Here is a 27520-nt window from a genome sequence, read left to right as displayed (position 1 = left end):
ACTGAAGGAAAGCAAATGATAAAAATGTTTGAAGTCATTAATCTTTCATGACATTAAGAAGGATATGAAAATGAAGACTTATTAAGATGATGCTATTGAAGAACCCTGAGTCAAGGTTTATAGATTGGTTAGGTTAGGGAGACATAAGAGAAAAGATTCACAATTATTTACACATCAAAATATGTTACAGGAAAAAATATAAATTAATTGAGAAATACTTTTGAGACCATATGAAAATTACAAGATAAATTAATCAAAATGCTATAAAAATGTTATAGCACTGAACTTGAAATAAAAAAGATAAAAATTAGAGAAGTGAAAAATAAAAGCCTTTATAATTCAAAGCAGGGCTCTTTGAAATGGAGAGAAGATACACAACAAAAGTCAACCATAAATAGATAGGCAAGATTTAAGAACTCATTAAAAGAAGACTGGGAAGATAACACAAGAGGAAACAATTGAGGAGACAATGAGCAGAGAGAGAGAGAGAGAGAGAGAGAGAGAGAGAGAGAGAGAGAGAGAGAGAGAGAGAGAGAGAGAGAGAGAGAGAGAGAGAGAGAGAGAGAGAGAGAGAGAGAGAGAGAGAGAGAGAGAGAGAGAGAGAGAGAGAGAGAGAGAGAGAGAGAGAGAGTACCTATTCATAGAGAGAAGGAGCAGGATAGAGTACTTATTTATATGATCATTAACTTGATGTATAAACTTCACTTCTGCTTTGATCTCAGGGGCAGTTGTAATAATGCAGGCATGGAGTCGCACTGCCTTATCACTCTGTCACTTGTATATCAATGCACCACTTGACTGTCCTTACCAACTCCTTTGATCCTTGATAACCCCTCGCACAACCTTCACCAATAGAGCCACACAAGCCCAAGTGATCAAGTGAACCGGCTGGCAAATTAATATCAGATGAACTTGCCCCTTTAGAAAACACCGAGCCCATTTTACTACTATGTCTTGTGTGTTTAGTCTTGCCATTTCTTCCATTCTAAAGGGGATGAGTGTGTGTGTTTTCCTATTTCTTCACACACTCATCTTCAGAAGCCTAGAGAAACACAGTGAGTTCAAGATTCCATTTGATTCTGGAGTAAGGTGATAATTCCATCTACTGAAGCTTTACTTAATCAAAGTTGTCTCACACCAAAGTCTCAGGAAACAAAGTGCCATCTTCTGTCTCATATGAGAAGGGAGACTTGTGTAAATGAGGACTGAGCAGTGTTGTGTTCTGGGGGAGGGTGTTGAGCAGGGACAGAATTTGTTTTAGACAACAGATTTAATAATGATCATCACCCATAAAATCTCCACAAGACATGAGCTTGAAAGACAGTAATTCTTATTACTAAAGATATCTTTGACTCATAGTTTCAATTAGTCTACATTATGTTCAGGTGCTTTAAGTCTTTGGTAATGACTAATATCTAACAATCTCCACCAGCAGAAAACTTATTCTCTATGCATAACAATTAAAATTTCTGAAATTAATTCTTATAACATGGCACAAACATATCAAAACTTACTACATATAAAATCTAATTAAGTTTCAAAGATCTATATTAAATGTTGAAATATTTAAATGGTTAAATACTTTCCCTAATTATGGAATTAACATCTTAGAAATACTACAACTACAGAATCATTCATGCATTCATGTTATATAGGAAATAAATTATGACTTTCAGATACAGTGTCTGCTATCGAGGACAAGGGCTTCCTTTGCCACAGCTCCACTCATGTAGTCCTCTACATGTTGTACTTTAAATATGTTAAATACAAGATCAATATAAATTATACATATATTATTGAGAATAGTAACATTACTAAACTACTTGATAAAACTTGATGCATTCTTAAACTTTCCATTCACACAGTAATATCAACAGAGCAGAATAAATTATCACAAGACTCAAGTATTCAGATATACATTTACCACACTGGCTGAGGGAAGATCTTTCCCTGCAAGGAAGACTAATATCTATTCAGTTATATTTTCAGATCTACAGTTGAATGGAAGAAGTAGAAAAAATGAACACAGAATCTTTAGCCATAACATCTCACAAGTGCTGTCTTTCCTCCCTTAAAACAGCCTCCCTAAAATAATAATGTTTCTACCTTAAGACTTTTAAATTACCCGTTTGATTTATGCACAAGATGCTTTATTAGGTGAGATGTGCTGCCGGTAAAGCTGCCAAAGATGTGTACGTATATCTATCACTCATTCAATATTTGTATGTTTGCATATCAATATCTTGTCTCATATCTATATGTTTGTATACTGATACCATATCTCAGCCATACAACTCTGGAGACATGAGTCTGGTTTGTACACACCTAGATATTTGTCTACATATTCAATTTGTTCACCTGAGAGATGAAGAAAGGCAGATATATAAAAGTCTCCAGTTAAATTACCACAAATAGGATGAGCACTTTATGGAAGACATCAAGACAATGATGACTTATCAACTCAGATCTGAACTTTAGCAACTGTTCACAAATGCACCCTCCTGCAGATACTGACAGACCTACCAAACACAACCCAACACCTCAAGGGCAGGATGGCTTCACAGCAGCATCCTTGAGGGTATCACACCACAGCAGCAGCAGCAGCATCAGAGGCTCCATAGTGTGTGGTTCTGACTGACCAGGTATGCATGCTCATCCTGAAGATCCTGGTCCAGACTCTCAATGTTTGGTCCCAAGTCATGAGTGCTCAGCTCCTTCTCAAACATCTTCTGCAGCAGGATCTCCGTGTTCTTCAATCCTGATGAATAGAGCATTATTTTGAACACCATGGGGATGTTGATCTATAAGTCTCATATACATATACCAAAAAATGATACAACTTAGACCAAAGAGAAATTGCACTTTGAAGTTACTATTCACTCCACATGCCTCACTCTTGAAGAATATGTAGTACAACCTTTCCTTAATTATCTTGTGTATAGCAAGACCTAATGCCAACTAGACAACAATGACACTCACTTTTTGAGATGTGAAAGCGGACATCTGTTTCTGAAGAGATATCAATGCCTGAAGCATAGAACTGTGAAACTCCTGGGGATATTCCTCCATCAACCTCTACTGTTGGAGGGTGAGGTGCTGATTCTGTCTCCTCCTCAGACTCTGAACTATCGGACACCACCAGGTTTTCATTACTCACGGTCGACATGGCTCTCGGCCTCTTCCTAGCGATGAAATAACAGTATAAGAATCTGGTTTCTGGAGTGGCAGATGACCAGAATAGACTCCGTAATCAGGTTATTAGTACTGAGTTATTAAGAGGCTCTAAAACATTAGACAAACCTACAGATGTGGATGACAAGTGGAAAGAGATAGATTTGGTTCAAACTGGGACTGCCACATATAGACCTGTTGGCTTATTGCATCTTCCCTCATTTTCTTAGGTTCTTATGTTTTTTTGGTAGATTTTCCATTAGAAATAATACAACAATGATTTATGTTTAAGTGTGATTTTCATCCTTACTTTCTGAAGCTGAGTCCCATTTCTTGAATCTTCTTCTCCATCTGACTCTCCAGATAACCCTGACAGCTGGCCGTGTACTCCAGGATGAACACCTCCAGGACAAAGGCTGTGAAGATGCTGCAGGGACACTGTGACTCAATACAAGCAAGAGTAGTAGGTAGGAAAGGCATGTGTTGGGTATGCAAAGATGCTGTTACAAAGAATTAAAAAAGCAAAGCCACATGACATAAGTAAAACAAGTGTGGTCTAAAATGTTAATCAGTCAATAAATAAATGAAAATTTTAATGAAAACTGAAGAATATCTTACTTGAGAACCACAATGACACAAGTGAGGTGGAAGAGGATGAAGTAGAGCCTTGCCCAGGGGTCAGTCACAGTGGCATAACCATAGGCAATAAGTGAGCGTCAGTTAAGGAGGCAAAGTATTATGTGAATGACATTGGTTGTGCAGATCATGGTACCAATAACTGTGAACAAAAAAAGAGGCGGGACTTTGTATATCATTAACTATTTCCTGACCATTAAGCAGTGTTCTGTCAAGTTTAATTTTGATGTTACTACAGAAAAACATTGCCACCTAAAGCCAATCTTGAAATAACAAACTTCATACTTGAGTAATTTGGGTTGCACAAACTTATAAACATAACACCTAAAACCAATCTTCAGATATCAAACACTATATCTGAGAGTCTCGTACGGTGCTTAAACTTGTATAAAAAGGATATCATGCCACTGGTTGACGACTGTGAGCTCAAAGAGAACAATGAAGGCATGGATGACGTCATTGAAGTTATTGTTGCAGTAGTGGTCTCGCCAGAAGTCTGAGTTCTGCAGCTTCTCATTCCCGCAGTAGAGTTCAGAGCCTGCGGTGTAGCCTGAGAACCGCACCAGCCCTTGAAACGCTTCCATCCCCACAATGGCAAAGATATAGTAAAACACCTGCGGGTTAAGTGTAATCAGGGGCAGTCTGGCTTCATTTCCACATTACATCATGTCTTTAAAACACCTGAAGACTATGTGAAATCAGAGACAGTCAGGATATTAACACACTGAATTATATGAACAGAACAGTCTAATGACGAGATTACTTCAATGTAGCACAGCAAAAGATAACATTAAGAGTGTGAATGATGAATCTGTGAGTGTGATGTTTTGTCTGGGACTGCTGACTTGGTATATAAATAGATAGATCATTCTTAAGTAAGTGAGTCTGTGAGTGTGGGACTGATGGCCTGGTTACATAGATACACAAACTTCAGTACACAGGCTGAACGTACCAGCATGACAGCCCCGTAGGTGAGAAGGGAAGGGAGGATCTTCGTGATGGTGTGCACAATGACCTTGAAGCGATTGACACTGCCGATGATCTTGACGAGACGCAGCACACGAAGCACCAGCAGCACATCCAAGGACAGACGACTCTCCTGCTCTGTACACAAGACAGATGGATAAACATTCTGATGATAGACAGATGATTCTCCTCTTCTACAAATAAATCAGACAGATACACAGATATTTTACTAACAAATAGCTTTTCTCCTCTATAGATCGATGGGTAGACAGATATTTTGTTGACTGACAAATGATTAATTTTCCTCTACAGAGAGGAAAGATAGATTGATATATATATTTCTTGACCACAATACACAGCATGGTTCTAATAACAAGAGTGATTCAACAATATTACACTGAACACATCAAAACTAATCCTTCTCTACAGACAGATAAATAGAAAGTTTATTGACCATGTTGGATTCCCAGTTTATTTTTAAGATGTTCAGCAAATTAAAGGACTTAAGAAACTAATAGCAAGAACATAATGGAGATGAACAATAAGAGTAATACTGAACACACTCACCATCAGCCATTACAGCCTCCACGACTCCCATGATGAACGCTGCACCAATCACAACAAAATCAAACCTGAAAGCACAAAAGGCATTCATCAAATAGTATCTCATTCCTCATACACAGCTTTAAATGCAAGTGCCTCATGTATTCAAAGTGCAAAGACAAAGTATAGAAAGATAGGAAAGGAAGCTCCCAAGGTTAAGGCTAATAAATTTCAACCTATTCCCTGTCAGTAAAGTGCATGTGAGGGAAGCAACAAGAAGCTTTCACTCCAAACACATGAACTGTCCAATTAAAAAAGAGAGTAACTGTGAGGATACTGCGACAAGTTGGAGGTGTGTGGTGAAGGGAACATGGATCACAGATAGCTACTTTATTCCTCCAAACAACCAATCATAAAATTTGCCTGAAATAACACTCATTCCTTTGCTAAATTCCCAAAATAATAATGTTAAACAAAATGATAAAAGTTATGGTGAATGTAGCCACACTCACACATTCCACACTTTTTTGAAGAAGCGGCGGGCACCGAAGACATAAAGCTTCAAGAATATTTCCAGCATGAAGAGAGAGAGGAAGACCCACTCTGCCGCGTCATCCCATGTGTCGTCGTTGTTAGCGATGCCAATCACCACCGCATTCACCAGTGTCAGGATGTCAAAGAAAATACCAAAGAATCTGAAACAAGTAAGGGACATTCAAAATATGTACAGTTTGTTTCACTCTGAAGTAAGAAAGTAAAGCCAGGAAAAATACTATACAAATTATGGTATCTCTTTTTCTTCTGTATAAGATGAATGCTGGTAAAGAGCAAAAAATGCCTTAGATAAAAAGCCCACTGAGGTGCCAGTACCCAAAGAAAAGAGCCAAAATGATTATCTAAATTTGAAGAGTCTAGGGATAATCCAGAGGTTCATGTGAGTGGACTGGTGGTGGAGGACTCTGCACATTTGGCTCCAGGCCAGGAAGATCTAAGTTCCAGGCTGATTAGAAGCAAAATTTGATGTTGATATCCTAAGCCAGCCAGACATGATGTGAGTAGCTGGCATCAACAAGGGGCCAATCACCAAACACTGTGAAATGAAGCTAAAAATGTATTTTATTCAATAAGTTTCTTTAAATCTCTGAAACAACATTAATCAATGATTAATGAACATCAGCTGCATGCACAATATTGATATAATCACAATGTTACTTCTAAGATGTAGTAAATTCTAGAATAGAGTACATTTTTAATTCCATTTTACAGTGGTTGGTACTTGGTTCTTGTCTCAGCCAGCTTTTTTTTTTTTTTTTTTTTTTTTTAACGGTAAGGCCTATAGCGCCTGTAGGCACACTTGAAGAGTGTATGGGAAGTGCTGTTCAGCTTCTGCCCATTAATGGTGCAGGCAATTTTATTTATAGTGGTACCCATATTAGGGCCCATATCACGGCTCAAGCTCATCTTGAGTGTAACCACCTAGAACCTGGGTATCATGGTGATGTGTAGGTAACTTTAAACTACTCGACAAATGGCAAAGTGTTTTAAGGCTGTACGTGGTGGGATTCCAACTTATGCGTGGACGTCTGCTCGATCCCACGCTCACCACCTTATCCACTATGCCACCGCCTCCCTACTCATATCTACCTTGTATTCTGTCTAATAGTACATGAAAACCAGATGGTGCAACATAGAGAACTACTACATATCAACAAGTCTCACATCATAACAAAGCATTCCTAACTTGAAATAAAAGCAAAGAGAGAAATCCTTACCTGTTCTTCACTATAGCACAGATCATTTTTGATGGCTTGGAGTTGTAGAGTGTGGGCAAGTAGTGGCCAATCAGTGTAGTTCGGTCCACCACCTCAGACACCTCCACATTCAGCAAGTCTGCAAGCTTGAGGAATTCACCTTTCTCTGCCCCAACAAAAGATTAAATTCAGTGAGATATTCCTGTGTCCTTTCTTTTGGTCTTCGAAATAATCTGTGTAACATAGCAACATACATTATAACACTTATCCTTACTACCATTAACTACTACTACTACTACTACTACTACTACTATTACTACTACTACTACCACTATTGTTACTTTCATACACACCCAAGTAATCTGAGCCATCTGAGTCCAGCACAATCCACAGAACGTTGATGAGCGTTGGATTCTTCTTATCATCCAGAAACTTCATCAGCTGCACAAACCTTGTTCTTGTCACCACTCGTCTGAGGGAAGAAGTTTGAATAGAAAAGCATCAGCAGTAAACTATTCCTCAAAACACATAGATGAGCTTAATATCTTTTTCACTCTAGTTTTCATCCTTGAGCCTTAAGTTTTTCTCACAGCTCACAATCAAAAAGAGTCTCAAGGCAGCATGACTCACTTGTTTCTGAGATTAGAGGCGAGGATCTCAAATGCCTTGCTGAGCTGCTGACGTTTGCTGTATACAGATTTCCTCACCTCATTCTGTGGATGGACGAGACTTCTAATTTCTCTCATATGTAGTGCAGTCATAACATAAGAGTAACAGAAACCATATATACTTTGTCATTCAGTCTTCATGCATTGCTTAACATGTAGCAAGGCCAATCCAGGTGCATGTTGATATCTTTCGGATGAAAGTTCACCACAATGAGCTAGCTGGTCAGGGTGTAGGCACTTTCTGTGACTGCTAATGATGCCAAACTGCTATGGTGGTAAAGAGGGACAGACAGGGAGAATGAAAGTACTGAAATATGAATTATGGTAAAGGAGAATGAGGAGAAGCAGACAAAAGTGGAGCAGAAGAAGAGTTATGATAAAGAAATGAAGATGTGGTGGGAGAGAATAAGATGATGGATGTGTTTGGTGTTTATGGTGGTGTTTTCAATTTGCTTGAATTGCTTTGTTTATTTTACTGTAAATAACACTTAATTTACAACCCAGTACTTAGTGACTCACTGTGCAAGACTAAGTAATAGTTTGGGAGGGTTAACTTTTTCTGCAAGGTAAAGCTACAGTACAAAATTTTGGGGTCAAATTATAGAAGTCGACTAATGTACCAGATCAACTTACGAGCTATAATATACAATAGCTACTGAGGCAATGTGACCTCTGATGAAAGAAATGGTGCTTTGAGAGTTGTTCCCACCTGTGGCAGTGCTGAAACAGATGAGCACTTACTTTGAGGTGCTTCCTGTAGTTGTTATAGATGACAGCAAGGATGATGTTCATGTAGATAAAGAAGCAGATCACCAGGAACACCACGAAGAAGATCACATAGTAGGTGGAGATGTCAAATGCCGGCATCCTAGAAAAAAAAAAAAAAAAAAAAAAAAAAGGTGATGACAACTTGATTACTGAGTCAATCCCATTATCCACTGTATCTGAGGACTAATGCCTTTTTATCTTCTTTTAAAACGTGAACTTATTATTTACAGTTCAATCCTAATTACTGATGGTGAGAATTTTGCTAGTGTCACTTATCATATCACTATACCACTCACTGACACTGAGGACCCAATGTATAGTATTTATAGTGATGATGGTTTCTTACATGACGTCAGGGTTGTTGGCAGTGGTGACCAGGACATACAGGTCAAATATGCTGTCCCAGTAGGAATCAAAGTAGGGTCTTCCATCCACCCACTTCAGATCTCTGTAACAGTCAGGCAGCAAGATTCATAACCAGGAAAACATATCAGTAAAAGGTCACGTGGTTAATGTGAGATATATAGAATAAAAACAGTGTAGCATAGCGAATGTAAATAGATTGTATGTTTAGTATATGCAGTGCATGAACATATATTTAATCACATTTTACTCAAAGTGAAGTAAAAAGTCCTTAATTTTCTGTTTTAGAGGCAGTGCAAGATAACAAGATCAAAATAAGGCTGAAGATGAATTTAAAAAGCACATACACAAAATAAAGACATTTTGCATTAAACATGATATTTCAAAGTACATTACATTTGAGTTTTATGCTTGCTTTCTTCTCAAAACTCTAAACTCTAGGATCAATAAACCTGGATACTATGAAACTCAGAAAGTGTGAAAATCAGATACCATGACACTTGGATACTGTGAAACTTAGACACCATGTAACTCAGAAACCATGAAACTTGTATACCATAACACTCAAATATCATGAAAATAAGATACAGGTAACTCTTGATTTACACGTGTTTAATTTACGCATTTTTGTTAATACGTGGCTGAAAAAATATTATAATTATTTAAATTTGCGCGATCAGTTTGCTTATACGTGATTTGGACCACATCCCGCATCCCCCCCTACTATCTGTTGTTTCTTATGAGAATTACAAGTTTGTATTATGCAAATTTTGAAATACATGATGCCTATTGGAACACATCTATCGTGTAAATTGAGAGTTACCTGTATTATGAAACTTAGAGGAGTAGTACGGCAAGTTTAAACATGAAATCAGCAGTTCCTCACCGTCCACCAAACAACTTGTAGGCCATGAGAGCAAAAATGGCCAGGCTGAAGAAGAAGAGGAACAAGACATTAACCACATCAGGGAGAGTTCGCCGCAGGTTACGAAATGCTCGCCTAATCTGCCGCAGCTCAGGGAAGTTGACGGCAAACAGGGGACGCAGAGCTCTTGACCACCTGAAGAGGGTAAATGTGTCAGAACTCAATGCTTATCTCTCCTTTACATTATTTTCCCTATTCAGTTTATTCATATTTTCATTAAACTTTCATTCATCATTCTTTTGTTCTTGATTTGTTCCTTTACTGTTAGATTCCTGTATTATAGACATGATATATTACTGTGTGTATGACATATGACCACCTTCAGCAGTCTATGTACATGAGAGAGACAGACAGGAGTGACAAACAAAACAAAAGGAAAGGAAACCAATAAAAATAAATCTTCTAAAGAACATCTGAGTCTGGAAGAAACAAATAAAAGCAGCGCATATCTTCAGAAATATAATGTGGAAGTTTGGTTTTTGTTGTGTAGTTTTTTTCTTTCAATTCTCTTTCCTTTATTCTGTTCTGGGGAGGAATGTAAGTGATAAAGACCCTCTACCACTTTCCATGTAATCAATTAACCTTTCACACTCACTTCCACTGTGTTTTGCAATCTCACCCAATCTTAACTTCCCTGATCTGTATGGACTCTGTCAGTTGCCATGTTTTATAAGACCATCACCAGGTCAGAGCAACACTCAGCCAAGACTCAACACAGTGAATGGGACTATTGATCAAGATTATACAATGCAATTTAGTTCCCAAAAAGACATCATATGAAACATCTTACTGCAAAAGTTATCAATTAAAATCTTTTATATCAATTTATGAGTGTGTAAGATTATTGAAATCCATCGTAAAAAAACTAACAATGTAATTTGGTTATCCCAGTGAACATCAGTACAAAACACAATACGAAGCATCTGACATTAGTTAATCATTCAAAGCCTCTCTTATGTCAGTTTGATCTGTTCATGCCTTCCAATACCTGCTCACATCATGCATAGAGTAACGTATAGGAACCACCACCACATGTAGAGCCAGATCATGCAGACACAGTGTACACCAACCAGTGGACTCAAGCCTCCAGCAACAGACAGGTAGAGACAACAAAGACAAACAAAATAGTAACATGATGCCAACTTACCGTACGCTATAGATTCCACTCTCTGTTAGTCCAATATATATTACCATATCTAAAAAGGTAATCTGCAAATACATCATATATTATTCTCTGCACCAAGCAAGCAGTAAAAAAGTCAGCCAAGGATAGAGAAATAAAAAGTCAGTCAAATTAATAAAAACATCAAAATACCTGTCAAAATCAAGCACTAAAAATAAAGCATACAAGTTAAGGTTAATGAACACAACTACAGCACCTCACACATGGCTACTTGTGTGCACTGTGGTGGGGAGAAAACACAGGGGAAAGCTGGGGATCTTATTTTCTCTAAGGTCTTGGTGAACAATCCCCCACAGTCTCTCTTCAGAAAATTGTCAAAATGTTAGAGAAACAAAGACTCATCCAGTGTTTCCTCACCCTCACACATTTGCTTAACTAATATGAGACTGTTAAAGTGCCATAAGAATCTTTTAATATGTGAGCCAAGGTAGTTAGCTGTTTTCTATCTATTAATTCTGGTAGTTCTTGATTTGCTTCCTTTTTTTTTACCAATAGGAAATGCAATACTATATATATCTTTACTTTGACATATGACAAAGACTGATCAGGTGAACAAAATGAACGGAGAAAGTGCCTGCCAATACACCACTCCTGTAAACTACTATAAAAGGTAAGTGTCTGTCAAATTGTTATGCCAGATGAGTTCCAGGAATGTCTTAATGTTCCTCTCCAGCCACACTACTGCATCACCACAACAACTACATCATGAATCTCTGGCAATGGTGAGGAGATTAAGTTTTCCATGGGTGTCTTTATATAAGTGTAATGATACAAGAGTGTGCTGTCTTGTCCTGCCATACAGAGGTGGTGTATGTGATGTGTTAGTGGTTAGAACTCTACTTCATTTCAAACATCAATACATCAGCACGAAATTCCATACATATTCTTAAGATCTCCATGAGTCTTGGATTAATGATTGTGTATTCAGATAGTGGAAAGTGCATTATACTTTGATTATATTAAGTATGTAACTCATAAACAGTAAGGGTTAGCAACACAATGAGCATTCCATATAAAAAAAAATACATGTGAAAAAAGGAGGTAAATAATGTATACTGCATGTACTGAATTTCAAAACATGCAGGGATGAAAGAGCAAAACATTATGGGTTTCTCAAGTGATGTAAGTAAAAATTTCCAGATATCATGCTAAAAATAAACAAAAATAGCCATACACAGTGATGACTTACTGAGTTCTAAGCCAGATTCAGTCCAGAAAGCAGATAAGTGGGATTCATTAGCATAAATTAACTGCATCAACAGCAAGTGCACAAACATGGGAACCAGAAGATGCTTACCCCAATTAACACAAGAATGAGAATATTTTTAGTGTCTGACCAAAACCTTGTCAGGGGAGTGAAGATGCTTATGTGTGTCACTCGGAACATGTAGAAGATCAGAATCCCCGTTTCCATGAGCATTGTTACCTGCAAGATTGAAAGATAAATGTCATTCAAGTCCTGAGTACCTTCTGTCATTATTCAGACATCTCAGCAGTACATGATGACCCCAAACACTTACAAGGTGATGACACTTACTAGAAAATCCATTAATGTCAACTCCTATTGCAATATCGAGGCTAAACATTTGAAATTACAAGGATATCAAATGCATCTTGGGCTTCTACTTCCTGATATTCCTGGGAGGGGTAATATATTTCTTGATCTTATATTTTCTGCACTTCCTGTTCTTAAACTAGTGATATATTGCATTAATTGATCAGTGCTGAGGTGACCAGCTTACCCAGTAGCTCATCTCAAGGCCAGGCACAGCAGGGCTCTCAAACAAGGCCAGGCACAGATGCATCACAAGGAACACATACAGCATCACTTGTCCCCACTTGTTCTGGTACAAGCGATACAGTCTGAGGATGAAATAGTAGTTTTGTGTTAAGATTGTCACCACTGTAATGAATTGTTTGGAGCAACATAAAGAAAGGATGTGAGGTTAGTTTCATCTTTGCTATGTTATGTATTTAAAGGTATGTATATTCAGAAAGGCTCATACTAAAATTAAATCCATTAAAAGTTGTAAATGATTAAAGAAAGAGTGACTAGCAGTGAAAGGCTTAACCAATCTGATACCCACCAGCTGTTTGTTATCTTTCAGTGAAGAAGTGGCTGCTGTATACATGTCTAATATTACTTGTCTACATATAAATCCTAACCATAACAATTAATTTTGGTGTGAATCATTTCCTTAAGTGAAAGAAATACAATATACTGCTACACCCACAACCAGTTCAGTAAGAGAAGCACACAGCATTAACTCACTTCAGATGCCTCTCAGATACTTTGAAGTCTGAGTGTCTGCCATCTAGGGAATCTTCCACATACGTTGCAGCAAGGAGCAAATTCTGAGGGAAAATAAGGCAGCATCATTACAATTACTGCTACCATGATGCACAACTACCAGTGTGGTTGGTAAAGGATTAGTTCTTGCCTGTGCAGAAGTCCAGAGGCTACAATATAAGGAAGTACTTGTTAATACCACTATGAATGCGAATGCACAAACATCTTGGTATCTTGGGTGTCCTTCATCTTTGGAAAGGCAGATTGGAGTGTAGGAATAGATCATTATTGTCAGGTATTTTTAAGTCTAACCTAAAAATATGAAAAATATATGAGGGACAGATATTACCACTTGAAAAAGAAGACCTAGACAAGACCATTAATTCATCACCATTCTGTAAACCTGCGACGTAACTCATGCATAATTTAATAACTATCCTTAAAAAAACTTGAAGGTATAACACATAAATACAATAAGCACATGAAGGGTCAGAATAATATTAACTAAAGGACACAACAGCAGGACAAGATTAGCACTCAAGCACCATTCTGCCTTTAATGTAACTCAGCACACAGTCAACCAGTCAACACCAGTGGCTTAACTAACATCAGCACCCACCAGGTCTGAGATGGGAGGGTCCGAGGAGTCAATGCTTGTCGCTCCATCGGACACATTGTTCAGCTGAATGCTCCCTTCCCTCGGCCTGTACACAACGCTGATGGGGGCCGAATCTTGGTTCAGGGAGCCTTTGCGCAGCTGAAGGGACGAGTTTCTTCTGTGCTGGACTGAAGTGGAAATGTTCAAGAGAATTAAATGAAACTGAAGGAATGACTGGAAGCTTGTAGTAATGAACACAATCACTCACTATCATTCATAATACAAAAAAATGCAAAGATAGAAAAAACCCTTCACAACACTTCACCAAGCTTATAGTAGTAACAGAAGCAGTTACTCACAATCAAATACAATACAGAATCTCTATGGAAAAACTTTAAAAAATATGAAATGAAACGAAAAGAATATGCAATGCTTCACCAAGACGACAAGTTAGGAAACTTATAGAAACAAAAAAAAACTAATCATTCGTTATCAAATATAATAAAAAAAATGCAAAAATAGAAAAACCGCCTCTGAAATATAAACGAAAGTGAATAAGTAACTCATCACGACAGCAAATTAGGAAGCTTAAAGAAACATAAAACAATCACACGTTATCAAATTTAATATAGAAAAAATGTAAAAATAAGGAAAATATCTCTAAAATTGTAGAAATGCAAATGAAAAGAAATAAATAGCATTTCACCAAGATGACAATTTAGAAAGTTTACAGCAAAAAAAACTATCACTCACTACTAAATATAACACAAAATCTGAATGCAAAAAAAAAAAAAAAAAATAAAATAAAATAAATAAATAAAAAAATAATAAATAAATAAATAAATAAATGAATAAATAAATAAATAAAAAGTAAAAAATAAAAAATAACAATAATGATAAATAAATAAATAAATAAAGTTAAAAAAACTAAGATAAAATAAAATAAATAAATAAAATGAATAAATAGATAAAAAAAATTGAAATGCAAACACAAAAATCAAACACTCACTAATAAACATAATGTGGAATTTCAATGCAAATTAGAAAAAAACCTGAAATAAAACAAAAAGGAATAAAAAAGCATTACACCACAAACTAGAAAGCTTAACCCCTCTTCAGTACTGGAACACATTTTTTATCATGAATTTTTGGTATGATTAGATGATAAAATTAACATTAGAAAGGGTGAACGGTGGTCAGAAGATTAATGGCCACGATCTTCACTATTTTAATCCCCACATAAGTTTTGAAGCTGTATAAAATCACCAAATAGTAAGCAGAATAAGTATGAATTAGTTAAAAAGCACCCTTAAAAAAGCTTCAAACAGAGCCTTTTGAACGTAGTGAATGAAGCGTTTCAGAATGGACGTTAGATTTGAGTGGCGTCTTTACCACCTTCAATACTGGTGCACATTTTTACCTGAGATTTATGTATGATTAGACCATTGTTAGTGACATTAGGAAGGGTCTATGGAGGTCAGAAGATTAATGGCCACCATCTTCACTATTTTAATCTCCACATAAGTTTCTGAAGCTGTATAAAATCACCAAATAGTAAGCAGAATAAGTATGAATTAGTTAAAAAGCACCCTTAAAAAAGCTTCAAACAGAGCCTTTTGAACGTAGCGAATGAAGCGTTTCAGAATAGACGTTAGATTTGAGTGGTGTCTTTACCACCTTCAATACTGGTGTACATTTTCATCTTGAGATTTATGTATGATTAGACCATTGTTAGTGACATTAGGAAGGGTCTATGGAAGTCAGAAGATTAATGGCCACGATCTTCACTATTTTAATCTCCACATACGTTTCTGAAGCTGTATAAAATCACCAAATAGTAAGCAGAATAAGTATCAAATAGTTAAAAAGCATCCTTAAAAAAGCTTCACATAGAACCTTTTGAATGTAGTGAATGAAGCGTTTCAGAATGGACGTTAGATTTGAGTGGCGTCTTTACCACCTTCAATATTGGTGTACATTTTCATCTTGAGATTTATGTATGATTAGACCATTGTTAGTGACATTAGGAAGGGTCTATGGAAGTCAGAAGATTAATGGCCACGATCTTCACTATTTTAATCCCCACATACGTTTTTGAAGCTGTATAAAATCACCAAATAGTAAGTAGAAGGAATATGAAAACACATCATGGTACTGAAGAGGATAACAGTCACAAAAACCAATCACAACACAAAATCTCAATGTAAAAAGCCATAAAACACCAGGAAAAGAGTAATAGTCGCCCTGCTCACCATTGGATGGCTTGGTGATGGGAGCTGCGGTGTCTTGAGTGTTGGGGCAGGAGTCGTTGCAGCTGATCACCTCCTCTAGGGTGTCGCTGTTCTCCATCACAGTCTCCATGTTCGCCTGTGGGACAACACAAATGAGTGACGGCATGCTGTGTTACTCCAAAGGATATTTTTGTGCCTCAGTCTATCAACTTTGTGTGTTTCCAAGTGACATGCTTTTCAAATTGTACCGTGCATGATGTATTAATTAGGAATGGAAGTGAATAAACTACTTTAATCTACACATAACTTAACCTAACCTAATTGAGAGAGAGAGAGAGAGAGAGAGAGAGAGAGAGAGAGAGAGAGAGAGAGAGAGAGAGAGTGAGAGAGTAACTTATTAGGACAAAAAGGAAAGAACCTTTGATATTGCATGGAATAAGTGAGAGAATAAATTAGACATGAAAGAAAAAGTGGAAAAGAACCTGCTTGGAGAGAGAGAGAGAGAGAGAGAGAGAGAGAGAGAGAGAGAGAGAGAGAGAGAGAGAGAGAGAGAGAGAAACAAGAATTAGAAACAAAATGGATATTCACTTTTTACCAATTTCCATTACGTATACAAAATACAACACACAGGAACACACACCCAAAACACCAAACAACACAAAAACCACCAAAAAACACACAAAAACTTACCTAAATCAGAAACACACACATAAAACACACTAATATACAAACACCTCCCTTTTCTCCCTTCAAATCGGAACTTTTCAACACTCCCTGACAGTATCTTTCGACATCTACCCTCTCATTTTAACAATTCAAGGGAGTATTGGTCATTTCAGCTCATATTTCAGCCCTGAGCCTTAAATTTACAGTATTAAGGGAGGATCTGAGGGGGAAATCAAGTTGTCCTCGTATTTACATCGAAGGGGGCGTGTCTCGATAACTCAGGGTTGTGTCTTGGATGTGTCAGGATTGCAGTGTGGAGATCAGCTGATTGGGGGCCTTAAATGGGCACGTTTTCTTATCGGGGTTTCTTTTTCTGTTGCTTTATTGTTTTATGTGAGAGAGAGAGAGAGAGAGAGAGAGAGAGAGAGAGAGAGAGAGAGAGAGAGAGAGAGAGAGAGAGAGAGAGAGAGAGAGAGAGAGAGAGAGAGAGAGAGAGAGGAGGAGGAGAGGAGAGAGAGGAGAGAAGAAGAAGAAGAAGAAGAAGAAGAAGAAGAAGAAGAAGAAGATGATGATGATAATGATGATGACTTTTTTTATGGAATGGGGAAGCTGGCCATGGGCAACAAAATACATAACAAAAAAATGTAACGATGATGATGATGATGAAAATATTTGAACGTGGCTAAAGATGAATGTCTCCAAAAATTAACGAAAAAATGGATTAATTGATTTATGTAACAAGTAGGTACATGAAAGTAGGTATATATATATATATATATATATATATATATATATATATATATATATATATATATATATATATATATATATATATATATATATATATATATATATATATATATATATATATATATATATTTACATGTGTTTGCCGTTCTCTCTCTCTCTCTCTCTCTCTCTCTCTCTCTGCTTATATATTCAAGGACATAACACCTAATTTTAGTTTGGTCTGTAAAAGTCTGAGTGACCTGTAACCTCTCTCTCTCTCTCTCTCTCTCTCTCTCTCTCTCTCATGTTGTGATGTTAAGAAAACGAGATAATAAGACTAAAAAACAAGGGAGGAGAGAGAGAGAGAGAGAGAGAGAGAGAGAGAGAGAGAGAGAGAGAGAGAGAGAGAGAGAGAGAGAGAGAGGATGAAAGTGACAAATATGGCGGCGTCTTGACTGCACAATTACAAAGATAAACATAAATGTGAATATTATTCTCTCTCTCTCTCTCTCTCTCTCTCTCTCTCTCTCTCTCTCTCTCTGTCATAATCGTCCTTGTCCAAGTCTCATTTAACACTCCTTTCCTCCGTATCTCTTCATCATCACTTGTTGTTTTCATATCCTCTCCTTGCAAGACTCGCGACTTTCTGCATTAATCATTACACACACACACACACACACACACACACACACACACACACACACACACACACAGAGAGAGAGAGAGAGAGAGAGAGAGAGAGAGAGAGAGAGAGAGAGAGAGAGAGAGAGAGAGAGAGAGAGAGAGAGAGAGAGAGAGAATAGTTAGATAAATGAAAACAATGCATACCATTTCCAGACATGATGACAAACTGAAAGGAGAAAAAAAAAACGCTGAGAGAGAGAGAGAGAGAGAGAGAGAGAGAGAGAGAGAGAGAGGGTGGTAAATGTAAGGAATAAATAAATTTCCCACTTGCGAAACCCGTTATCAACCTTATCTTTAATAGCATTCCTCACGAACCCTACTCTCTCTCTCTCTCTCTCTCTCTCTCTCTCTCTCTCTCGGGTACGTACGAGTTATAGGAAACAAGAGTAAAGGAGAAAAACAGCAATGAGATATGAAAAGATAAGGAAAGAGAAAATACAGAAGATAATAAGTGGGAGATTAGCAAAATGATATGAGAGAGAGAGAGAGAGAGAGAGAGAGAGAGAGAGAGAGAGAGAGAGAGAGAGAGAGAGAGAGAGAGAGAGCAACACTTTTACGAGGAAATAAAAATAAGAGTTAATGAAATGAAAACATGTATAATAATAACAATAACAATAATAATAATAATAATAATAATAACGACAACAACAACAACAACAACAACAACAACACCGTCTTTGCAATCTTCTTACTTGTGTCCATAAATTTGCAACATTCGCTTCTTTTCTAACAAAAAACATCAGCAAGAACAACAACAGCGACATTAGCAACAACAAAAAAGGAAAACCAACTACAACAATACCTTTATCACAATCTCTTTACGTTATTGTGCTCTTAAAACTCTTAAAAAAGCATTAATTTATCTAACAATAACAACAAGAACAACAACAAAAACAACACCCTTTTCACGATCGCTTTACATCCCTGTGCTCATAATACTCTTAAAAATAATTAATTCCTCTAAGAACAACAATAATGACAACAACAACAACAACAAAGAGAAGAACATCATTAGACATGCTTACATTACTATTAAAAAAAATATCTGACAGCAACAGCAACAACAACAACAACAATAAGAAAGACAAGAACAACAACACTCTTCACTATATATCCACTCATTATAATCATATAAAAAAACACAACCTTCTCTAACAACAACAAAACTTTATTCACACCCTGCTTACATTTAGACACCCACAACCTTACAACACTCTTCACTATACTTCCTTACGTCACTATCATAAAATAAAACATTACCTTTTACAACAACAACAACAACAACAACACTTTATTCACACTTATTCACCCCCTCCCCCCCTACTAAAATTTAGACCCCCACAACCTTACAACACTATACTTCCTTCAGTCACTATAATAAAAAAAAATTACCTTTTACAACAACAACAAAAACAGCAATAATCACCATTCACACCCTCCCTTCATTCAGACACCCACAACCTTCCACTGAAAACCCGCCACTTCTTTCCTCACTATCGAAAGGGCAAAGTGAAACGGAGATGAGGGGATAAAGAGTCATGAAAATGAACGAAGGAAATAAAAGATAATTGAAGTAAAATTTTAGACAGGCAATGAGAAAATCTGTGGAAATTCTCTCTCTCTCTCTCTCTGCAATATCACTGAGTTTTATTTGCTTTGTACAACATGCATGTGTTTATCGGTTTAAATGAGGTTACCAAATAGTTGAATAGTTATTCTAATTTGGACCAAAGCCTCTTTTTTTAATTTCTGCATTTATATATTTTTTTGTGGTCAATAAACTATCTGAATCGGAATCTCTATCTCTTGAGTGTGTTGAACCCACGCAAGACACCACGGACCCCTTGAACCCCGTCCAGTCACAGTCTTGCTTATCACGAGGGCGGCAAGGAACACGGCTACTACCAAGGTCACTCACTACAGCTCAGGGTCTCATCGTGACGACATGGCCTGGCTTAGGGACGGGAAGACGGGGGTGGATGTTAGCTTCGCCTCTTTTCGTTTTCTCTTTTAAATTCTTGTTTTTCCTATTTTCATTGTTATTTCTTATTTTCTTTTTTCCTTTCTTTTCTTTTTCTTTTCTTGCTTTTTGGTATCTTCGTTGTTTTTTTTTTCGCTTTCTTCCTTTTATTCCCTTTCTTTTCTTTTTCATTTCTTGCTTTTCTTATCTTCGCTGAGTTCTTTTTCTTTTCCTTTTCTTTCTTCATTTCTCTTTTCTTTTCGTTTTTTTTATTTCTTGCTTTTCCTATTTTCGTTGAGTTCTTTTTCTTTCTTTTTTATCCTTTCCTTCTTTTCTTTTCTTTTTCTTTTTAATTTCTTGCTTTTCCTATCTTCCTTGTTTGAGTTTTTTCTTTTTTTCCTTCCTTTCCTTTTTTCCTTATCTTTTTTTTTTCAATCCTTGCTTTTCCTATCATCGTTGAGTTGTTTGTCTTTTCTTTTCTTCCTTCCTTTTCTTTCTTTCTTCCTTGATTCTTACTTTTCCTCACCTAACTTATCCAATGCAGTCTTCCACGTCCTGTTTCTTCTCCTTCTCTTTTCGGTGTTAGGAGAAGAGAGACGAGTTGTACGTTGGTGGATGTTAAGTGTCTTTTTTTTTTTTTTATGTAAGAGGGGGAAACTGTCCAAGGGCAACAAAAATGACTAACAAAAAAAAGGCTCACTTACATGCCAGCCCCCGAGCAGGGTAAAGAGAGTTAGCCAAAAAGAATGGGATTAATGTCTTAAAAGCTTCCTCTTAAATTAACTCAAGTCATAGGTAGATGGATGGAAATACAGAAGCAGGTAGGGAGTTCCAGAGTTTGTTGTAGGTGTTGATAATGATGATGATTATGATGATGGTGGTGGTGGTGGTGGTGGTGGTGGTGGTTTTTTTTTTATCAATAATGTTATCGTTTTCCTCCTCCTCATTATTATTATCGTGCATTTTGATGATGGGAGTCAGTCTATGTTTTAGGAGAACAGCTAATAAATTTTGCTATTATTTGTGGAGTCAGTCTCTCTCTCTCTCTCTCTCTCTCTCTCTCTCTCTCTCTCTCTCTCTCTCTCTCTCTCTCTCTCTCTCTTAATAAGGCTTTCTTTGCAATATGTGTTAATTTTCCAAGCTTAAGTCTCCTGGGAACACGAAATATTACAAACTAGACCCAAACTCTGAATCTCTTTCCTCTCTCTCACCACAAACTATTTTCAAACGCCACATAATTGATTAGTCAGGTTCTCAGGATTAAATTTGTCCCGTTCTCGATATAAAAAACCGTAATAATGTGTCACTAGAACCTTAACCCCCTTCAATACTGGAATGCTTTTTTACCATGAGTTTTGAGTAAGATTAGACGATTTTACTTACATTATGAAGGGTCTATGGAGGTCACAAGATTAATGGTCAGTCTTCTGTTACTAGAACCTTAACCCCCTTCAATACTGGAATGCATTTTTTACCATGAGTTTTGAGTAAGATTAGACGATTTTACTTACATTATGAAGGGTCTATAGAGGTAACAAGATTAATGGTCATTCACTATTTTAATCACCCACTTTAAGTTTCTGAAGCTGTATAAAATCACCAAATAGTAAGCAGAATAAATACGAATATGTGTCATGGTATCGAAGAGGTTAAAAAAAACACCCTTAAAAACCCGTGAAGCTTCAAATAGAGCCTTTTGAACATAGTGAAGCGTAGAAGTATCATAAAATGCACTTTAGAATTGACAGTTTTGACAGTTACTCATCACCTTGTATGCTTGATTGTGACTGACCAGTGTGTGTGTGTGTGTGTGTGTGTGTGTGTGTGTGTGTGTGTGTGTGTGTGTTCATTAGAAGAAGCGAAACTCACACATGAATTGAAACGTTCACTGAAACACACACACACACACACACACACACACACACACACACAGATAAGAAACAGAAAGTCCTTGTGTTGCTTAATACAGCTGCCAGTCTCTCTCTCTCTCTCTTCCTTTCAAGTACCCGTGGGCAGAGAGAGAGAGAGAGAGAGAGAGAGAGAGAGAGAGAGAGAGAGAGAGAGATAGGTCTAAAACGAGTGAGAGGGAGAAGTGGATGCGAGGGGAGGGAGGAGAGGGGAGAGAGGAAAGAGATAAAGGGAAGGAGATAGCGAATGAGGGCAAGAGAGAGAGAGAGAGAGAGAGAGAGAGAGAGAGAGAGAGAGAGAGAGAGAGAGAGAGAGAGAGAGAGATGAAAGAAGTCTAACGAGAGGAGAGAAAAGGAAACGAGAGGAAAGGAAAGATGAGGATGAGGGAGAGTAAAATTACCCATGAGAGAGAGAGAGAGAGAGAGAGAGAGAGAGAGAGAGAGAGAGAGAGAGAGGTGAGAAGGCCAGTAGGAGGAAGGGAAGAATGCCTTAAAGAAGTGAAGGGAGGGGAGAGAACTAGAAGAGGGGAGGGGGAGTGAGGGGAAGTGAGGGGAGGAGAATCAGGTTACGGGGTACAGAGAGGCCGTTCCAAGGGTCCCTCAATTAGTGAAGGAGTGAGGGTGTGGCTGAGGGCAGGTGCTGTGTGTGTGTGTGTGTGTGTGTGTGTGTGTGTGTGTGTGTGTGTGTGTGTTTCACTGTTTGATCTGCTGCAGTCTCTGACGAGACAGCCAGACGTTACCCTACGGAACGAGCTCAGAGCTCATTATTTCCGATCTTCGGATAGGCCTGAGACCAGGCACACACCACACACCGGGACAACAAGGTCACAACTCCTCGATTTACATCCCGTACCTACTCACTGCTAGGTGAACAGGGGCTACACGTGAAAGGAGACACCCAAATATCTCCACCCGACAGGGGAATCGAACCCCGGTCCTCTGGCTTGTGAAACCAGCGCTCTAACCACTGAGCTACCGTGTGTGTGTGTGTGTGTGTGTGTAATTCACCTTGGTCGCCAGTCACCCAGCCAGTCTTCCCCATTACGGAGCGAGCTCAGAGCTCATAGACCGATCTTCGGGTAGGACTGAGACCACAACACACTCCACACACCGGGAAAGCGAGGCCACAACCCCTCGATTTACATCCCGTACCTATTTACTGCTAGGTGAACAGGGGCCACACATTAAGAGGCTTGTCCATTTGCCTCGCCGGTTCCCGGGACTTGAACCCGGCCCTCTCGATTGTGAGTCGAGCGTGCTAACCACTACACTACGCGGTGTGTGTGTGTGTGTGTGTGTGTGTGTGTGTGTGTGTGTGTGTGTGTGTGTGTGTGTGTGTGTGTGTGTGTGTGTGTGTGTGTGTGTGTGTGTGTGTGTGTGTGTGTGTGTGTGTGTGTGTGTGTGTGTGTGTGTGTGGGACTTATTCGTTTAAATTGAAGCAACCTTTTAACTTTCGTGTTTTAAGATCAGTGTTTGTTTGTTTGTTTGTTTGTTTCTCTTGTCTGTTTTGTTTTTTCTTTCTTCTTTTTTTGTTTGTTTCTTAGTTCTTACTTTTTCTACATAAATTCGTAGTTTGACCTATTTCTCTTTCTTTCTATCTTGATTCTTACTTACCCTTATCTTACATCTGACCAAACACTAAATCTTTCACATCCTTTCTTTATTTTCTTTATTCATATTTCTTCTCTTTATTGATTGTACTTTTTTCCTCTATTGTTCTTTTTCTTTATCTTTATCTACCTCTATGTCAACCTCACCTGACTCATATCATAACTTCACCCTTCTAAATACCAGCCTTCATTCTTTCCATCATAACTTCAGCCTTCTTTCCTTCTATCATAACTTCAGCCTTCTTTTTTCCTTCATAACTTCAGCCTTCTTTCCTTCCATCATAACTTCAGCCTTCTTTCCTTCTTTCACAACTTCAGCCTTCTAAATACCAGCCTTTATTCCTTCCTTCATAACTTCAGCATTCTTTCCTTCCATCATAACTTCAGCCTTTTAAAAACCAGCCTTCTTTCTTCCTTCATAACTTCACCCTTCTTTCCTTCCATCATAACTTCAGCCTTTTAAAAACCGGCTTTCTTTCCTTCCTTCCTTCTCTTCCTTACCTATGCTACCTCTATATAAAACTTACCAATCTTAACCAGCATAACTCAACCCTTAAAAACTCTCTTCCTTGCTTTCTTCCTTCCTTCCTTCCTTCTCTTCCTTATCCAAGATACTTCTATATTAATCTCACTAATCACAACCAATACAACCCTTAAAAACTTTCTTCCTTCCTTTCTTCCTTCTCTTCCTTACCCAAAATATCTCTTTATCAATCTCACTCAATTCAAAACAACTCAACTTAATCTTTAAAAACACTCTTCCATCCTTTCTTTCTCTCTTCCTTCCTTTCTTCTCCTCCTTACCTACAACACTTCTATATTACTCTCACCAAACATAACTTCTTTCTTTCTTTCTCTCCTTACTTTCTCCCTCTCGTTCACTTCTCACTTCTAACTACCTCGACGTACCTTGTATGTGGTTTATTAGTCCTATCGCAACACACTGCCTTGGTCTCTTGCCTAACCGATCCCGTGTAATGAAGAAATGCGCCAAGGATTAACCTCAATACTGAAACCAGAACGTCATCATATGAGTATATAAAATTTAATGTACAAACTCTCGTGACATGCGCATCGCCTTTAGTGACGCAAATCCATGATGAAATAGAAGAAGAAGAAAGAAAGAAGAGGAAGAAAGAAGAAGACAAGAGAAGAGGAAGATACAAGAAGAAGAAGAAAGAAGAAGAAGAAGAAGAAGAAGAAGATGAAGAAGAAGAAGAAGATAAAAGTACTTCATTAAGGCAAAAATTTATTAACGTACTTAAGGTTTCTGGGCCACGAGCCAGAGAGAGAGAGAGAGAGAGAGAGAGAGAGAGAGAGAGAGAGAGAGAGAGAGAGAGAGAGAGAGAGAGAGAGAGAGAGAGATGTAGTTGAAGGGCACAAGGGCATGGAGGAGAGAGAGAGAGAGAGAGAGAGAGAGAGAGAGAGAGAGAGAGAGAGAGAGAGAGAGAGAGAGAGATGAGGGGAAAGGAAGGGAGGGGAGGTTTTCGTCTGAACCTCCCCTCAGTTTCTTCCAAATGGCCTTGAGGGGAAAGGGAGTGGCGGTGGTGGTGGTGGCAGTGGCGGCGGTGCTGGTGGTGGTGTATTGTGTTAATGGTGTTTGTTGTGGTGGTAGTGGTGGTGGTGGTGGTGGTGGTGGTGTTAAGAGACAAACACCACACCCTGATCTTGTTGAGTGAGTTTCTTTCTCTCTCTCTCTCTCTCTCTCTCTCTCTCTCTCTCTCTCTCTCTAAAAAGGTCGCTCTCGTTCTGAACACACACACACACAGACACACACATACTACACTTAACTCATTACAACGGGGTGACCTTTTCTCCTCTTCCTGTATAGTCATGTGGACACTACCACCACCACCACCACCACCGCCACTACCACCACCACCGCCACTACAGGCAACAACATAACAGACAGCAGCAACGACCCTTGTGTTTGGGAGTAGATATGAAGGTTATGAGAGCAAACAACGAGGTAATGGCCTTGTTGGGAGCTGAGGTTAGGCCAAGGCATCCCACTTCCTGCTTGTGCTCTCCGGGGGACGTGGGCGATGGTGTCCTTCTGCAGGTGCCTTTCGCTTTTGGCATCCTACGTCAATCCTACGCATACATATACACTCAAACGGGGTCCTGTAGGCTTAAGATGTATCTGTGTTAGTATGCCTATAATATGGAGTGTTCGGAACTTTGTCAGAGGATGAAATTGAAAAGAAAAGAACATATGATCGAAATTTGGAAAAAAAGACAAAAAGTAAACCAAGAAAAGAACACAGAGAAGAATAAGAAACATACAAAAAAGTGGGAGCATATACAAAAGGCTGTCAATCCCACGCCAACTCCTGGACTGGACTGGATGGAGCTTCAGCAGACTGTTTGTAAGCTGCCGTTGAAAATACACCGAATTATCATTACTATATATGAACATACACATATATGAAGTATACAAACAACGGTTACCACACGCACATACACACAAGAAGTATAAAAATAACGGTTCCATTCAAAATACACCGAATCATCATCATCATCATCATATCTACATGCGCATACACACAAATGAAGACTAAAAATATGGTAACTTTAGACTTAAAATTAAACATGAACTTGATAAATACCATGGGAAACTTAAGTCTTCAGTACAAGGACACATTTTTACCTCGAGATTTGTGTGCGACATTAGGAAGGGTCTAGGGAGGTCAGAAGATTAATAGCTACAGTCTTCACTATTTCACTCCCCTTGAGTTTCTGAAGCTGTATAAAATCACCAAATAGTAAGCAGAATGAAAGGGTTAATAAAACAAAGGGAAGCTACAAGAAGTCATCCGGTCTAAACGTGGCTAGTCTCTGTATAAAGTCTGTATGAAGTATGTCTGTCTATTTCCACCTTCATCATCCCCATCCGTGAATTTGTCTAAGTTTCTTCATATCTTTTTAATTAGTTTTTTTTTTTATTCTTTATTGATTATTGATATTGGCGATTACTTTCTCAATTCCTGTCTTTTTTTTCGTCCTTCCTATCATCTTTCTATCCAATTACCAGCATCATTAATTCGACGCATTAGGATAAGACACAGTTTTATCAAGTTTTTATCAGTTAATTTTCTATCTTCTACTGATTACTGATACTGATGATTCCTTTCTTTCTTTCTTTCGTTCTTCCTGCTATTTCTTCTTTCCAATTTATCAAGTTTTTTTCAGTTAATTTCCTCTCCTCTACTAATTAATAACACTGACGATTCATTCATTTTCTATATTTCTTCTGTTCTTCCTACATTTTTTTCTCTCTCCAATTTATCAAGCTTGAATCCGTTAGTTTCCTATCCTCTACTGATTCATAATACTGACGATTCATTCTTTTCTATCCTTCTTTCATTCTTAAATTTTTTTCTCTCCAATTTACCGAGCTTGAATCAGTTAATTTCATATCCTTTACTGATTACTGACTAACGATTCATTCTTTTTCTATCTTCTGTTCTTCCTACAATTTTTTTTTTTTATTTTCTATCCAATTTACCGAGCTTGAATAAGTTAATTTCCTGTCCTCTACTGATTAATAACACTGACAATTCATTTTTTTTTCAATCTTTCTTTTTTTCTTCCTACATTTTTCCTCTATCCAATTTACCGAGCTTGAATAAGTTAATTTCCTATCCTTTACTGATTCATAACACTGACGACTCATTCTCTTTTTCTCTTTCTATCCTTACAATTTTTTCACTCCAATTTACTGAGCTCGAATCACTAATTTCATATCCTCTACTAATGACTGATACTGACGATTAATTTCCATATTTCGTTGTTCTTACTAGCTTCTCTATCTCACTGCCAGCATGACTAATTCCCAGCGCGAGGGCAGGACACGAAGCATACGCGGAGT

The 27520-nt window shown here is 37.9% G+C and overlaps 1 protein-coding gene across 4 annotated transcripts; it reads right to left on the bottom strand.

The window, feature by feature from the left end:
- Positions 1 to 1255: 1255 nt before the first annotated feature.
- Positions 1256 to 24655, bottom strand: LOC123508391 (two pore calcium channel protein 1-like). Of its 4 annotated transcripts, none has more exons than XM_045262103.1 (21): positions 24559 to 24655; positions 16115 to 16229; positions 13884 to 14050; positions 13247 to 13329; positions 12717 to 12837; positions 12272 to 12400; positions 10939 to 11000; positions 9753 to 9926; positions 8850 to 8951; positions 8477 to 8603; positions 7698 to 7780; positions 7421 to 7539; positions 7089 to 7233; positions 5829 to 6011; positions 5341 to 5405; positions 4760 to 4911; positions 4208 to 4421; positions 3790 to 3880; positions 3482 to 3598; positions 2980 to 3182; positions 1256 to 2758 (listed from the first exon to the last, which is right to left on the bottom strand). In XM_045262103.1, exons 2-21 carry the CDS (start codon positions 16221 to 16223, stop codon positions 2607 to 2609), a joined length of 2598 nt encoding a protein of 865 aa, XP_045118038.1. In that variant the 5' UTR covers positions 16224 to 16229; positions 24559 to 24655; the 3' UTR covers positions 1256 to 2606. The 4 variants fall into 4 exon arrangements, with proteins under 4 accessions (XP_045118038.1, XP_045118037.1, XP_045118036.1 ...); XM_045262102.1 differs by lacking the exon at positions 24559 to 24655 and adding an exon at positions 17013 to 17155; XM_045262101.1 differs by lacking the exon at positions 24559 to 24655 and adding an exon at positions 16784 to 17006.
- Between the last annotated feature and the right edge of the window lie 2865 nt (positions 24656 to 27520).

The sequence above is a fragment of the Portunus trituberculatus genome, chromosome 24 (assembly GCF_017591435.1).
Source record: "Portunus trituberculatus isolate SZX2019 chromosome 24, ASM1759143v1, whole genome shotgun sequence".
Classification (NCBI taxonomy): domain Eukaryota; kingdom Metazoa; phylum Arthropoda; class Malacostraca; order Decapoda; family Portunidae; genus Portunus; species Portunus trituberculatus.
Note: the sequence above shows the minus strand (reverse complement) of the source record. Positions and strands in the feature narration are given on the sequence as shown.

What these genes read in the sequence shown, in the direction of transcription:
- LOC123508391 (XM_045262103.1), bottom strand. Translation starts at nt 16,223, where the DNA reads ATGGAGACTGTGATGGAGAACAGCGACACCCTAGAGGAGGTGATCAGC. An exon ending in TCATTCTTGTGTTAATTGGG is followed by an intron (nt 11,001 to 12,271) that starts GTAAGCATCTTC and finishes ATGTATTTGCAG; the next exon opens with ATTACCTTTTTAGATATGGT. An exon ending in TTCAAAAAAGTGTGGAATGT is followed by an intron (nt 5,406 to 5,828) that starts GTGAGTGTGGCT and finishes TTGTGCTTTCAG; the next exon opens with GTTTGATTTTGTTGTGATTG.